Raw genomic sequence first — 15,277 nt, forward strand, 5'->3', positions numbered from 1 at the left:
CTCTCTCTCTCTCTCCATATACCTCACAGGGACAATCTCTCTCTCTCTCTCTCTCTCTCTCTCTCCATATACCTCACAGGGACAATCTCTCTCTCTCTCTCCATATACCTCACGGGGACAATCTCTCTCTCTCTCTCTCCATATACCTCACAGGGACAATCTCTCTCTCTCTCTCTCTCTCCATATACCTCACGGGGACAATCTCTCTCTCTCTCCATATACCTCACGGGGAAAATCTCTCTCTCTCTCTCTCGCCACATAAACCTCAAGGGGTCAATACCTCTCTCTCTCTACATATTCCTCACGGGGACAATACCCCCTCCCTCTCTCCCCACATATACTTCACGGGAACAATATCCCACCTCTCTCTCACTCTCTCCACATATACCTCACGGGGATTATACCATCCTCTCTCTCCATATACATCACCGGGACAATACCATCCTCTCTCTCCATATACATCACGGGGACAATACCATCCTCTCTCTCCATATACATCACGGGGACAATACCATCCTCTCTCTCCATATACCTCACAGGGACAATACCATTCTCTCTCTCCATATACCTCACAGGGACAATACCATCCTCTCTCTCCATATACCTCACAGGGACAATACCATCCTCTCTCTCCATATACATCACCGGGACAATACCATCCTCTCTCTCCATATACCTCACAGGGACAATACCATCCTCTCTCTCCATATACATCACCGGGACAATACCATCCTCTCTCTCCATATACCTCACAGGGACAATACCATCCTCTCTCTCCATATACATCACCGGGACAATACCATTCTCTCTCTCCATAGACCTCACGGGGTCAATACCATCCTCTCTCTCCATATACCTCACAGGGACAATACCATCCTCTCTCTCCATATACCTCACAGGGACAATACCATTCTCTCTCTCCATATACCTCACAGGGACAATACCACTCCTCATCTCCTCTCTTGCTCCATATACCTCAGGGAAATCACCACTCTCCCTCTCCCTCTTATACCCCACAGGAACAATACCACTCGCTCTCCATATACCCCTTCAACATGCAAAACTCCTTTCAAAAAGTATTTAAACTCCTTTGTATTACCTAAAGCGAATTCCCATCGTTCATTCCCCAGAGACCGCTCGGGCACCACTTCCAGATCCAGCATTGGCCCGGCTGCAGAAGAGGAGGCGGGCTGATCCGGGCTCGGGGTCTGCGCCAGGCCCGTGTGTCCTGCTGTAGGAGCCGGGTGCTGCTGTGCCCCGGGTAAAGGGACCCGGGGGCTAATGTGTCCCGGGTATAGGAGCCCGGGAGGTGATGTGCCCCGGGTATAAATGGTCGGGAGCCGATCCGTCCCGGGTATAAGGAGCCGGGTGCCACTTTGTCCCGGATTTAAGGAGGGAGAGATACTGCTGTGTTTTGATTATAAGGGGCCGATGTGTCTCGGTCACAAGGGACCGGGTGCCGATGTTTTCTCAGTGTGGGGGCCGTTGGCTTGGCTCTCAAACCCGAACAATAACAGCCGCCACTTCCATCACCATCAGCTGATTATACAATACCACATCCGTCCGAACCGCTTCCGGGTTGCACTCCCCCACGTTTGCGGCAGTGCGGTTCCTGTTGTTGTTAATGATCAGTTTTAATTATTAGTTATTATTTATGACGGAAGCAGCGAGTATTGAGCTGTCCATCGGTAACATTGTCCCCCTCCTCTAACAACAACAACAACAACAAGCTGGCGCCCAATCGGTGGATGGACACAATCCCTGTCACATGACCAGCAGGAACCGGAGGGCGAGCGGGTTCCACTGATCACGTGTCCAGGTCAACGGCCGAGGCTCGGGCCGTCATGTGACGAGAGCCAGTAAAAGAGGGGGGCGGGGGTTTAAAGGGGCTGCGTTGCCGTGGTTACATGTCATGCAAACTTCGTGACTATAATGACCAGGCCTTGTTCAGTAAAACTAATGAGGTAGTTTTTAAATGGACCTTTGGGGCATTTCAAGGAAGATTGTCGAGAGCGTCTGCGACTCCATGAACTTTCTCGGAGGTAGTGAACTTCACCACAGGCTGTACCAGTAACGCTACAAAATGCTTAGCCCTCAATTGGAATTACTTTTTGTTCAGCCTATCTTCCCCCCCCCCTCCATTATATAGTTCGTTTATTTTGGCTCCAATCCTTACTGGAGTATGTTCAACAGACATTGACTACATTCAGGTGGCTGTGATTCGCGTGTTGACGGTAAGTGTTGGTAAGCTATTTAACCATGACAGTATCACCACTGAGCCCGATCCTGCTTTTATCTACTGTGCGGGATTCACTAGCTAGCAATCACAAGTACAGACATAGAAACTACAACATGGAAACAAGCTGTTTGACCCAACCAAATAGTCATACTCACATTTATCCACCTTTTCCTTTTCCTTCATCTACCTATCCCATCTAATCTTGAATGTTGATATAGTTCCTGCCTCAACTACTAACCCTGAAAATGAATTCCATTCAATCTCACACTCTCTCTCTGTAAAGAAGTTTCTCCTGTTCTCTGTTCTAAATCTCTTACATTTAATCTTCTATTGAGAAACTACTGGAAACATTCTTCTAGCTACTCCACCCCATCCTTGCATAATTTTAAACATTTCTATTATATTGCCCCATAATGTATGTTCTAATGAAAAAATCCCCAATTTTCTCAAGTTGTTCTTTATATTTAGTTACCAAAGGCAAGGCAGTGTCTTCTATGAACTAAAACACACCCTCATGCATGAAGTAACTGAAAATTGCATGCCTCAGGGTGAACAATGCAGTCTGGAACCATTGCGATATACACTGGAAATAGTAGGCTTACCCACCATACACTCCTAATCTCTTCAATAGCCCTAAAAAACATCATGTTAACAGATCATTTATTTCCAGCTAAGTTACAATTTATTATAAGATATAAAATTATTCAGAAGGACAGACACTTTTTTGTGAGATGTACCATGTTGTCCTCCAATGCAATAAATAAGGATATTTGGATGTGAAGCATCATTTGGAATCTGAATCACAAAAATAAATACACAAGCAATCAGGCAAAATCAACCCCAGGGTAACTACCAATAAAACAATGGAATGAATGCTGTCAAATAGGCTCAGGTGTTTTTCACAGGGCTTTGAATTGAGCAAATCTGCCTGTATGTGTGATCATGTTACCTAGTCTAAGGAATTGTTTTCTGACTCCAATATTGCCAAGGCATATGCTTACAGGAGGAAAACGAATGGTGCTACAGTCCAAATAGTTAAGAAGTAAGTCACAGTAAAGGAGGAGGAGGAGGTAGTGTGAACATAGGAACAGGAGTAGGCCATTCAGCCCCTCGTGCCTGCTCCGCCATTTGATAAGATCATGGCTGATCTGTGATCTAACTCCATATACCTGCCTTTGGCCCATATCCCTTAATACCTTTGGTTGCCAAAAAGCTATCTATCTTACATTTAAATTTAGCAATTGAGCTAGTATCAATTGCAGTTTGCGGAAGAGAGTTCCAAACTTCTACAACCCTTTGTGTGTAGAAATGTTTTCTAATCTCGCTCCTGAAAGGTCTGGCTCTAATTTTTAGACTGTGACCCCCTACTCCTAAAATCCCCAACCGGTGGAAATAGTTTCTCTCTATCCACCCTATCTGTTCCCCTTAATATCTTATAAACTTCGATCAGATCACCCCTTAACCTTCGAAACTCTAGAGAATACAACCCCAATTTGTGTAATCTCTCCTCATAACTTAACCCTTGAAGTCCTGGTATCATTCTAGTAAACCTACGCTGCACTCCCTCCAAGGCCAATATGTCCTTCCGAAGGTGCGGTGCCCAGAACTGCTCACAGTACTCCAGGTGCAGTCTAACCAGGGTTTTGTATAGCTGCAGCATAACTTCTGCCCCCTTGTACTCTAGTCCTCGAGATATAAAGGCCAACATTCCATTAGCCTTCTTGAACCCCTAAGTCCCTTTGGACATCCACTGTTTTTAACTTTTTACCATTTAGAAAGTACCGTGTTCTATCCTTTTTTGACCTCACATTTGTCTACATTGAATTCCATTTGCCACAGTTTTGCCCATTCACCTAATCTATCAATATCCCTCCGTAATTTTATGTTTTCATCTATACTGCTTACAATGCCACCAATCTTTGTGTCATCGGCAAACTTAGATATGAGACTTTCTATGCCTTCATCTAAGTCGTTAATAAATATTGTGAATAATTGAGGCCCCAAGACAGATCCTTGTGGGACTCCACTAGTCACATCCTGCCAATGTGACAACCTTCCCATTATCCCTACTCTCTGTCGCCTTTCGCTCAGCCAACTTTCTAACCAAGTCCGTACTTTTCCCTCAATTCCATGGGCTTCTATCTTAGCTAACAGTCTCTTATGTGGGACCTTATCAAATGCCTTCTGGAAGTCCAAATAAATAACATCCATTGACATTCCCCTGTCCACTACTTTAGTCACCTCTTCAAAAAATTCAATCAGGTTTGTCAGGCACGACCTACCTTTCACAAATCCATGCTGGCTCTCTCTGATTAACTGCAAATTCTCGAGGTGTTCAGTCACCCTATCCTTAATTATAGACTCCAGCATTTTCCCCACAACAGATGTTAGGCTAACTGGTCTATAATTCCTCGGTTTCCCTCTCTCTCCTTTCTTAAAAAGCGCAGTGATATGTGCAATTTTCCAATCTAGAGGGACAGTTCCTGAGTCTAGAGAACTTTGCAGATGCCCTAACTATAACCTTTCAATGTGCTCACCTACTTCCTTTAAAACCCTGGGATGGAAACCATCTGGTCCTGGGGATTTGTCACTCTTTAGTGCTATTATTTTCTTCATTACTGTTGCTTTACTTATGTTAATTTTATCGAGTCCCTGTCCCCGATTCAATATAAGTTTTCTTGGGATTTCTGACTAGTTACCCTCTTTTTCGACTGTAAATACTGACGCAAAGTAATTGTTCAACATGTCCGCCATTTCCCCATTGTCAAAGACAATATCCCCACTTTCAGTTTTTAAGGGGCCAACACTGCTCCTGACCACCCTCTTTTTCCTAATATAAGTATAAAAGTTCTTCGTATTGGTTTGGATATCCCTTGCGAGTTTCTTTTCATACTCTCTTTTGTAGCCCTTACTATCTGTTTTGTGACCCTTTGTTGATCTTTGTATCTTTCCCATTTGCCAGGATCTGTGCCATTTTTTGCCTTTTTGTATGCACTTTCCTTTTGGAAAGGATAAAAATATGCGATAGGATTAAAAATAGATAAAGAGGAGGTACTTAAAAGACTAGCAGTGTTCAAAGTAGAAAAGTCACCCGGAATGCGATGCATCCTAGGTTACTGAGGGATGTAAGAGTGGAGATAGCAGAGGCTCTGGCCACAATCTTCCGATTCTCCTTAAATATGTGAGCGGTGCCAGAGGACTGGAGAATTGCAAATGTTACACCCTTGTGTGGGGTGAGCTTAAAGCATTGCCAGGCTTTCAAAACGCATAGGCTTTTGAAAACACAAAAGCCTATGTCTTTTTCAACACGGCAGGGAGTAATGTAAGAGGCGTACATCAAAGGCTTCGGATCAGAAAAGCAGTGATAGGTGTGAAAAGGCATTGGCCCTTTCATTCCTAGCATGTGGTCAAATGGTGTAAGAAATGGATTTGAAACTATTGAAGCAATCAAAATTGGAGACATCAGGACCATTAAGGATGTCTGTGTATAGGCATCAAAGGGGCTCTCTCTACATGAAAGGCCATAAACAGATAGTAACAGGGCCTTTTACATTCCGTGGTTCGAGCACATGGTCTTTTCCACATCAAAAGGGTCTCTGGTCACATGATCAAAGCCTAAACTGTCAATCATTGAAGTCTGTTAATGATTGAAGCATAGCAACAGAGAGCTATTAGACAAAAGAATGACACTCCCTAATCGTATGTCCTTTTGGTAAAAACAATATAAAAGGAAGACTTTGAGAGAAGAACAGTTTCTTCACCACCCGACAGTCACAAGAAACGCACACTGCAGTTGAACATCACACAAGAATAAGAGAGCGGATAAAAGGCGGCCCGAGAGTGGACCTGCAGGAGAGCAGATAAAAGGCGGCCCGAGAGCAGATCAAAGACGGCCCGAGAGCGGACCTGCAGGAGAGCCTGGAGGTAAAAGGAAACGCGAGCAGGGATAGAGGTAAAAAAACATCGTGTGACGTCAGCACAAGGGAAGGAGCTGATTGGTGAGTTTTTTTTAAAGTTTATTTCTGGTAAGTTTAGTTAGTTTAAATAAAGCACAGCAGGGCACTTCAATCCCATCAAATGCACGTCCTGTGCTATGTGGGAACTCCAGGACTCTTCTCGTGTCCTGGACGTGTGCAGGAAGTGTTGTCAGCTGGAGGAGCTCGAGCTCCGGGTTTCAGAGCTTGAGCAGCAGCTGGTATCACTGCAGTGCATCCGCGAGGCTGAGAGCTACTTGGATAGCATGAGGTGGTCACCCCGCCGCCTAAGAGTGTGCAGGCAGAGAGGGACTGGGTGACCAGACAGACAAGGAGGACCAGGCAGGTAGGCCCCTGAGTGCATCTCGCTCTCTAACTGGTACTCAATTCTGAATACTGGTGAGGGCAGTGGTTCCTCTGGGGAGTACAGCCAGAGCCAAGTCCACAGAACCATGGGTGGCTCAGCTGTACAGGGTGGGAGGAGGAAGGTCAAGAAAGCAATAGTTATAGGGGATTCAATAGTTAGGGGAACAGACAGGCATTTCTGCGGCCGCAGACGTGATTCCAGGATGGTATGTTGCCTCCCTGGTGCCAGGGTCCAGGATGTCACTGAGCGGCTGCAGAGCATTCTGAGAGGGGAGGGTGAACAGCCAGAGGTCGTGGTCCATATCTGTACCAATGACATAGTATAAAGAGGGATGAGGTCCTACAGGCTGATTTTAGGGAGCTAGAAAAGAGATTAATAAGCAGGACCTCGAAGGAAGTATTCTCCGGATTACTCCCACGTGCTAGTGAGTACAGAAATAGGAGGATAGGGCAGATGAATGTGTGGCTGGAAAGATGGTGCAGGAGGGAGGGCTTTAGATTCCTGGGGCGTTGGTACCAGTTCTGGGGGAGGAGGGACCAGTAAAAGCCGGACGGGTTGCACCTCAACAGGGCCAGGGCCAATATCCTTGTGGGGAGCTTTGCTAGTGCTGTTGGGGAGGGTTTAAACTAGCTTGGCAAGGGGATGGGAACCTGAGCATAGATTCAGAAGGGAGAGAAGCAAAGCTGGAAATGTAAAGCAGAAAATTAGTGAGCAAGCTTGGAAGGCAGAGGTAACAAAGGCTAGAAAACAGACAATAAAGGAGTTTGGCAGTGCTTAATGGTATATACTTCATTGCAAGGAGTCTAATGAATAAGGCGGATGAGCTGAGGGCACAGAGACACGTGGAAGTATGATATTATAGCTATATTATTACTGAAACATGGCTTAAAGAAGGGCAGGAATGGCAACGCAACATTCCTGATTACAGGGTTTTCAGATGAGATAGGGAGGGGGATAAAAAAGGAGGGGGGTTGCAATATTGGCTAAAGAAACAATTACAGTCCTGAGGAGGGATGATATGTTAGAAGGATCATCAAATGGGTGAAACTGGAAAAAAAAAGGTGCAATCACACTGCTGGCAGTGTACTATAGACCCCCATACAGAAGAGCAAATATGTAGGCAAATTTCTGAGAAGTGCAATAGTAGGGAATTTCAACTACCCTAATATTAACTGGGATAGAATCAGCGTAAAAGGTATAGAGGACGCAGAATTCGTAAATTGCATTCAGGGGAACTTTTTTAGCCAGTATGTAGCAAGCCCAACAAGAGAGGAGGCAGTTGTGGACTTAGTTTTAGGGAATGAAGCTGAGCAGATGGAAGGGGAGAACATTTTTGTGGTAGTGATCAGATAGTGTAGTTATGGAAAAGGATAAAGATAGACCAGGTGTAAAAGTTCTTAATTGGGGAAAGGCCAATTTTACAGAGCTGAGATGTGATTTGGCAAAAGTGGACTGGAAACAGCTACTTGAAGGTAAATCAGTGGGGGGCATTCAAGGAGGAAACAGAGGGTTCAGAGCAAATATGTTCCCACAAAGAAAAAGGGTGGGACTCCCAAATCTAGAACCCCCTGGATGTCAAGGAGCACGCAGGGTAGGATAAGGTTTTTTTTAAAAAAAAGGAAGCTTATATCCGATACTGAAAGCTCAATATTGCAAAAAGCCTAGAGGAGTATAGTAAGCGCAGGGGTGAAATTAAAAAGGAAATTAGGAAAGCAAAGAGGGGGCCATGAAAAAATACTGGCAAGTAAATTCAAGGAAAACCCAAAGATGGTTTATAAATACATAAAGACCAAGAGGATAATTAAAGAAAGAATAGGGCCTATTAGACAACAAAAAGGTAACCTGTGTGTGGAGGTGGAAGGTGTGGGTATGTATTTTTTTAAATTCGTTCATGGGATGTGGGCGTCGCTGGCGAGGCCAGCATTTATTGCCCATCCCTAATTGCCCTTGAGAAGGTGGTGGTGAGCTGCCGCCTTGAACCGCTGCAGTCCGTGTGGTGAAGGTTCTCCCACAGTGCTGTTAGGGAGTTCCAGGATTTTGACCCAGCGATGATGAAGGAACGGCGATATATTTCCAAGTCGGGATGGTGTGTGACTTGGAGGGGAACGTGCAGGTGGTGTTGTTCCCATGTGCCTGCTGCCCTTGTCCTTCTAAGTGGTAGAGGTCGCGGGTTTGGGAAATGCTGTCGAAGAAGCCTTGGCAAGTTGCTGCAGTGTATCCTGTGGATGGTACATACTGCAGCCACGGTGCGCCGATGGTGAAGGGAGTGAATGTTTAGGGTGGTGGATGGAGTGCCAATCAAGCGGGCCGCTTTGTCCTGGATGGTGTCGAGCTTCTTGAGTGTTGTTGGAGCTGCACTCATCCAGGCAAGTGGAGAGTATTCCATCACACTCCTGACTTGTGCCTTGTAGATGGTGGAAAGGCTTTGGGGAGTCAGGAGGTGAGTCACTTGCCGCAGAATACCCAGCTTCTGACCTGTTCTTGTAGCCACAGTATTTATGTGGCTGGTCCAGTTAAGTTTCTGGTCAATGGTGACCCCCAGGATGTTAATGGTGGGGGATTCAGTGACAGTAATGCCATTGAATGTCAAGGGGAGGTGGTAAGACTCTCTTGTTGGAGATGGTCATTGCCTGGCACTTGTCTGGCGCGAATGTTACTTGCCACTTATCAGCCCAAGCCTGGATGTTGTCCAGGTCTTGCTGCATGCGGGCACGGACTGCTTCATTATCTGAGGTGTTGAGAATGCAACTGAACACTGTGCAATCATCAGCGAACATCCCCATTTCTGACCTTATGATGGAGAGAAGGTCATTGATGAAGCAGCTGAAGATGTTTGGGCCTAGGACACTGCTTAATGAATACCTTGCATCTGTCTTCACAGAAGAGTGGGACGATGCAGAGATTGTAGTTGAGGAGGAGGAGTGTGAAATATTGGATGGGTTAAACATAGTGAGAGAGGAAGTATTAAGGGGTTTAGCATCTTCGAAAGTACATAAATCGCCAGGCCCGCATGAAATGTATCCCAGGCTGTTAAGAGAAGCAAGGGAGGAAATAGCGGAGGCTCTAACCATCTTTTTCCAAGCCTCTCTGGCTACAGGCGTGGTGCCAGAGGACTGGACGACTGCTAACGTTGTACCATTGTTTAAGAAGGCCAGTGAGCCTAACCTTAGTAGTGGGCAAATTATTGGAAAAAATTCTGAAGTACAGTATTAATCACTTGGAAAGGCATGGATTAATCAAGGACAGTCAGCATGGATTTGTTAAGGGAAGGTCATGTCTGACTAACTTGATTGAATTTTTTGAGGTAATAACAAGGAGGGTCGATGAGAGTAGCATGTTTGATGTAATCTGCATGGATTTTAGCAAGGCTTTTAACTAGGTCCCACGTGCAGACTGGTCAGAAAAGTAAAAGCCCATGGGATCCGAGGGAGAGTGGCAAGTTGGATCCAAAATTGGCTCAGTGGCAGAAAGCAAAGGGTAATGGTCAATGGGTGTTTTTGTGACTGGAAGGCTGTTTCCACTGGGGTTCCACAGGGCTGAGTACTCGGTCCCTTGCTTTTTGTGGTCTCTATCAATGATTTAGACTTAAATGTAGGGGCATGATTAAGAAGTTTGCAGATGATACAAAAATTGGCCATATGGCTGATAGTGAAGAAGGAAGCTGTAGTCTGCAGGCAGATGTCAATGGACTGGTCGGGTGGGCAGAAAAGTGGCAAATGGAATTCAATCTGGAGAAGTGTGAGGTAATGCATTTGGGGAGGGAAAACAAGGCAAGGGAATACACAAATTGTAGGATACTGAGAAGTGTAGAGGAATAGCAGGACCTTGGAGTGCATGTGCACAGATCCCTGAAGGTAGCAGGACAGGTCGATTATGGTGGTTAAGAAGGAATACGGGATACTTTCCTTTATTAGCCGAGGCAAAGAATATAAGAGCATGGAGGTTATGCTAGAACTGTATAAAACACTAGTTAGACCACAGCTAGAGTGCTGTGTACAGTTCTGGTCACTGCATTACAGGAAGGATGTGATTGCATGAGAGATGGTACAGAGGAGATTTATGCGGATGTTGCCAGGAATAAAGAATTTTAGCTATGAGGAAAGATTGGATAGACTGGTGTTGTTTTCTTTGGAACAGAGGAGGCTATGGGGAGATTTAATTGAGGTGTATAAAATTATAAGGGGCCTAGATAAAGTGGATGGGAAGGACCTATTTCCCTTAGCAGAGAGGTCAATAACCAGGGGTCATAGATTTAAAGTGATTGGTAGAAGGATTAGAGGGGATTTGAAAAGTTTTTCACTGAGGGTGGTGGGAGTTTGGAACTCACTGCCTGAAAGGGTGGGAGAGGCAGAAACCTTCATCGCACTTAAAGGGTACTTGGATGTGCGCTTGAAGTGCCGTAACCTACAAGGCTACTGACCAAGAGCTGGAAAGTGGGATTAGGCTGGATAGCTCTTTTTCAGCCGGCACAGACATGATGGGCCGAATGGCCTCCTTCTGTGCCATAAATTTCTATGATTCTCAGATTCTCGAGGACTGAAGAGCTGATCAACCTTCAGGCCCGATGAGCAAAAGCCTTGGTTTAAAGGTTGTATATGTATTAATGATTTGCCTGATGTGTGTATGAATTGTTACGTCATTACATAATAACGTTGCAAATTATTATGTGTATTGCAAGATTTTATAGAGGAAATTCATATGTCTGGTTTGATTTTGCTTCATGAATGCTCGTATGAATGATAACATCATTAAATAATTACCAATCTACCTGTCGCAAATGCATCCATGACAGTATTGGTAGGAGTGACCACCGCACAGTCCTCGTGGAGATGAAGTCCCGTCTTCGCACTGAGGACACCATCCAACGTGTTGTGTGGCACTACCACTGTGCTAAATGGGATAGATTCAGAACAGATCTAGCAGCTCAAAACTGGGCATCCATGAGGCATTGTGGGCCATCAGCAGCAGCAAAATTGTATTCCAGCACAATCTGTAACCTTATGGCCTGGCATATTCCTCACTCTACCATTACCAACAAGCCAGGAGATCAACCCTGGTTCAATGAGGAGTGTAGAAGAGCATGCCAGGAGCAGCACCAGGTGTACCTAAAAATGAAGTTCCAACCTAGTGAAGCTACAACTCAGGACTACATGCATGCTAAACAGCGGAAGCAACATGCTATAGACAGAGCTAAGCGATCCCACAACCAACGGATCAGATCAAAGCTCTGCAATCCTGCCACATCCAGTCGTGAATGGTGGTGGACAATTAAACAACTAACCGGAGGAGGAGGCTCCACAAACATCCCCATCCTCAATGATGGCGGAGCCCAGCACGTGAGTCAAAAGACAAGGCTGAAGCGTTTGCAACCATCTTCAGCCAGAAGTGCCGAGTGGATGATCCATCTCGGCCTCCTCCCGATATCCCCACCATCACAGAAGCCAGTCTTCAGCCAATTCGATTCACTCCACGTGATATCAAGAAACGGCTGAGTGCACTGGATACAACAAAGGCTATGGGCCCCGACAACATCCCAGCTGTAGTGCTGAAGACTTGTGCTCCAGAACTAGCTGCGCCTCTAGCCAAGCTGTTCCAGTACAGCTACAACACTGGCATCTACCCGACAATGTGGAAAATTGCCCAGGTATGTCCTGTCCACAAAAAGCAGGACAAATCCAATCCAGCCAATTACCGCCCCATCAGTCTTCTCTCAATCATCAGCAAAGTGATGGACTGTGTCATCGACAGTGCTATCAAGCGGCACTTACTCACCTGCTCACCGAAGCTCAGTTTGGGTTCCGCCAGGACCACTCGGCTCCAGACCTCATTACAGCCTTGGTCCAAACATGGACAAAAGAGCTGAATTCCAGAGGTGAGGCGAGAGTGACTGCCCTTGACATCAAGGCAGCATTTGACCAAGTGTGGCACCAAGGAGCCCTAGTAAAATTGAAGTCAATGGGAATCAGGGGGAAAACTCTCTGGCTGGAGTCATACATAGCACAAAGGAAGATGGTAGTGGTTGTTGGAGGCCAATCATCTCCGCCCCAGGACATTGCTGCAGGAGTTCCTTAAGGCAGTGTCCTAGGCCCAACCGTCTTCAGTTGCTTCATCAATGACCTTCCCTCCCTCATAAGGTCAGAAATGGGGATGTTCGCTGATGATTGCACAGTGTTCAGTTCCATTCGCAATCCATCAAATAATGAAGCAGTCCAAGCCCGCATGCAGCAAGACCTGCACAACATCCAGCCTTGGGCTGATAAGTGGCAAGTAACATTCGCGCCAGACAAGTGCCAGGCAATGACCATCTCCAGCAAGAGAGAGTCTAACCACCTCCTTGACATTGAACGGCATTACCATTGCTGAATCCCCCACCATCAACATCCTGGGGGTTATCATTGACCAGAAACTTAACTGGACCAGCCATGTAAATACTGTGGCTACGAGAGCAGGTCAGAGACTGGGTATTCTGCGGCGAGTTACTCTCCTCCTAACTCCCCTAAGCCTTTCCACCATCTACAAAGCATAAGTCAGGAGTGTGATGGAATACTCTCCACTTGCTTGAATTAGTGCAGCTCCAACAACACTCAAGAAGTTCGCCACCATCCAAGATAAAGCAGCCCGCTTGATTGGCACCCCATCCACCACCCTAAACGTTCACTCCCTTCACCACCGGCGCACCGTGGCTGCAGTGTGTACCATCCACAGGATGCACTGTAGCAACTCGCCAAGGCTTCTTCGACAGCACCTCCCAAACCCGCGACCTCTACCACTTAGAAGGACAAGGGCAGCGGGCGCATGGGAACACCACCACCTGCAAGTTCCCCTCCAAGTCACACACCATCCCGACTTGGAAATATATCGCCGTTCCTTCGTCGGCGCTGGGTCAAAATCCTGGAACTTCCTTCCTAACAGCACTGTGGGAGAACCTTCACCACACTGACTGCAGCGGTTCAAGAAGGCGGCTCACCACCACCTTCTCAAGGGCAATTAGGGATGGGCAATAAATGCTGGCCTTGCCAGCGACGCCCACATCCCATGAATGAATAAAAAAAAATATTCCCACTCCCTTGCAATAAAGGCTAATGTGTCATTTGCTGCCTTAATTGCTTGTTGTACCTGCATGTTAACTTTCTGTGATTCATGTACAAGGACACCCAAATCCCTCTGAATACCAACCTTTCTTAGTCTCTCACCTTTTAAAAAAAAATTCTGCTTTTCTGTTCTTCCTACAATGTGGATAATTTCAGGTTTCAAGCTTCAAGTGCTGATTGTGAACATTGTTTCAGCCTTATGAATAATATAAAAATGAAATCACGAAACGGTTTGAAAGAAAATCACCTTGATATGCTTATGCAGATCAAATCTCATCTCAAGTGGTAGAGAAGTAAACCTGGACAAAATATATAAACACTGGAAGAGAGGGAGAGACAGAAGAGAAAAATATCTGAACCAGAGACAGTCATCCCTTTCTCCACCATCATCTGGCCTGTCATCGACAAACTCTGGGTCTTAATCAGGATGGCCCCATTCCTCTGGTAGCAGTGTTTACTTCTGAAATTTCTATAACCAGTTTTGTTTAATTAAAAATCCTTGTCAGCTCGCCTTGTTATAATTATCCATTATTTTATACATTTGTTATATACCCTGAATAACGTTTTCTAAAAAGATGTTCTATTCAAAGTTGTGATTTTTCTTTTACGGTGGCACACACAGCCTTTATATCGGTGCACAAACCCAAATTCATTCCGCGCATGGCCGAAAAAAATTAGAGGGAACGTAGGTCCTGATGGATTAAGATCTGCACTAAAATCAAAAATGTACTCCGATGCCTCTATTGTAAAGGTTGTAAGGGACTATGTAATCTCAAGAATATGATATGAATAACCCATGGTATTTGCTAGAGGATATCCACCATCAAATTCATTTTTTCACTGGCTCCGCATCTTTCCCAGTGACATATTTTCCTTGTCAGCACCACTTACTATTTTGACAAATGATGTAAAAGAATTCAGCACCTCAGCACTTCATGGAACTGCAGTGTGACAATGTGATACATCCTGTTGCCCATACATCGACAACATAGTAAGTCAAAGTAGATGCATCAGCAGAGTTCTGTTAAAATGGGATAGTCTTAAAGGATAATTCTTTACCAATCATGATGAAGAGGAGGGGGAAGGGGATACATTGAAATGCAAGAAATCAATAACAAGAGAAGAAAGTTTTTTTGAGCACCTGATCAACAAAGTTTGTATATCAATCTTGGATGTTCTGCTATTATACAATACAGACTTCAAGCTAAACTACAAACTGTTTATTACAAGAATAAATTATATACAGAAATAGGTTAAATCAGCAGAGTAACTTAGCGATAAAGTACTTAGCTTTCACCAGTACATTAAACTTTCTGAGTCCAACACGCCAAATCATTTTGAGATTTTAAGAGTCCCACATAAGCATGCACCTTTACGTTCACAAGAGTTCTGTATCATTGAAGTGACCTGGCAATACCATTATTCTTAGTCAACTCAAGAACTGACTGTCAGCTTCTTGTGCTTAAATCAATCGCTCTTACCCTCTGCCACAAACTCCCCTGCCACTCATTTCATCTCACTCCTTGGCTGAATAAGACCATTTGCAATGGTGGCATCTTGTTCAACCCTAAACTGAGCTCATTTTCTTTTCGTCACTAAGACTACT

General features: G+C 45.2%; 1 protein-coding gene and 1 long non-coding RNA gene across 3 annotated transcripts in view; one reads left to right on the top strand and one right to left on the bottom strand.

The window, feature by feature from the left end:
• phaf1 (phagosome assembly factor 1) overlaps positions 1-1,766 on the bottom strand; it is a 71,302-nt gene extending 69,536 nt beyond the window's left edge. The window contains exon 1 of the mRNA XM_067997724.1: positions 1,100-1,766. Within this exon, the coding sequence (XP_067853825.1) occupies positions 1,100-1,163 (64 nt within the window). The 5' untranslated portion in view covers positions 1,164-1,766. The remainder of the gene's footprint in view (positions 1-1,099) is intronic.
• LOC137333529 (uncharacterized) lies at positions 1,646-14,180 on the top strand. Of its 2 annotated transcripts, none has more exons than XR_010965907.1 (3): positions 1,646-2,234; positions 5,970-6,237; positions 13,828-14,180. It is a non-coding gene; the product is annotated as an uncharacterized lncRNA (long non-coding RNA). The 2 variants fall into 2 exon arrangements; XR_010965906.1 differs by having other exon boundaries at positions 1,678-2,234; positions 13,937-14,180.
• The last annotated feature ends 1,097 nt before the right edge of the window (positions 14,181-15,277 follow it).

The sequence above is a fragment of the Heptranchias perlo genome, chromosome 16, assembly GCF_035084215.1.
Source record: "Heptranchias perlo isolate sHepPer1 chromosome 16, sHepPer1.hap1, whole genome shotgun sequence".
NCBI lineage: Eukaryota > Metazoa > Chordata > Chondrichthyes > Hexanchiformes > Hexanchidae > Heptranchias > Heptranchias perlo.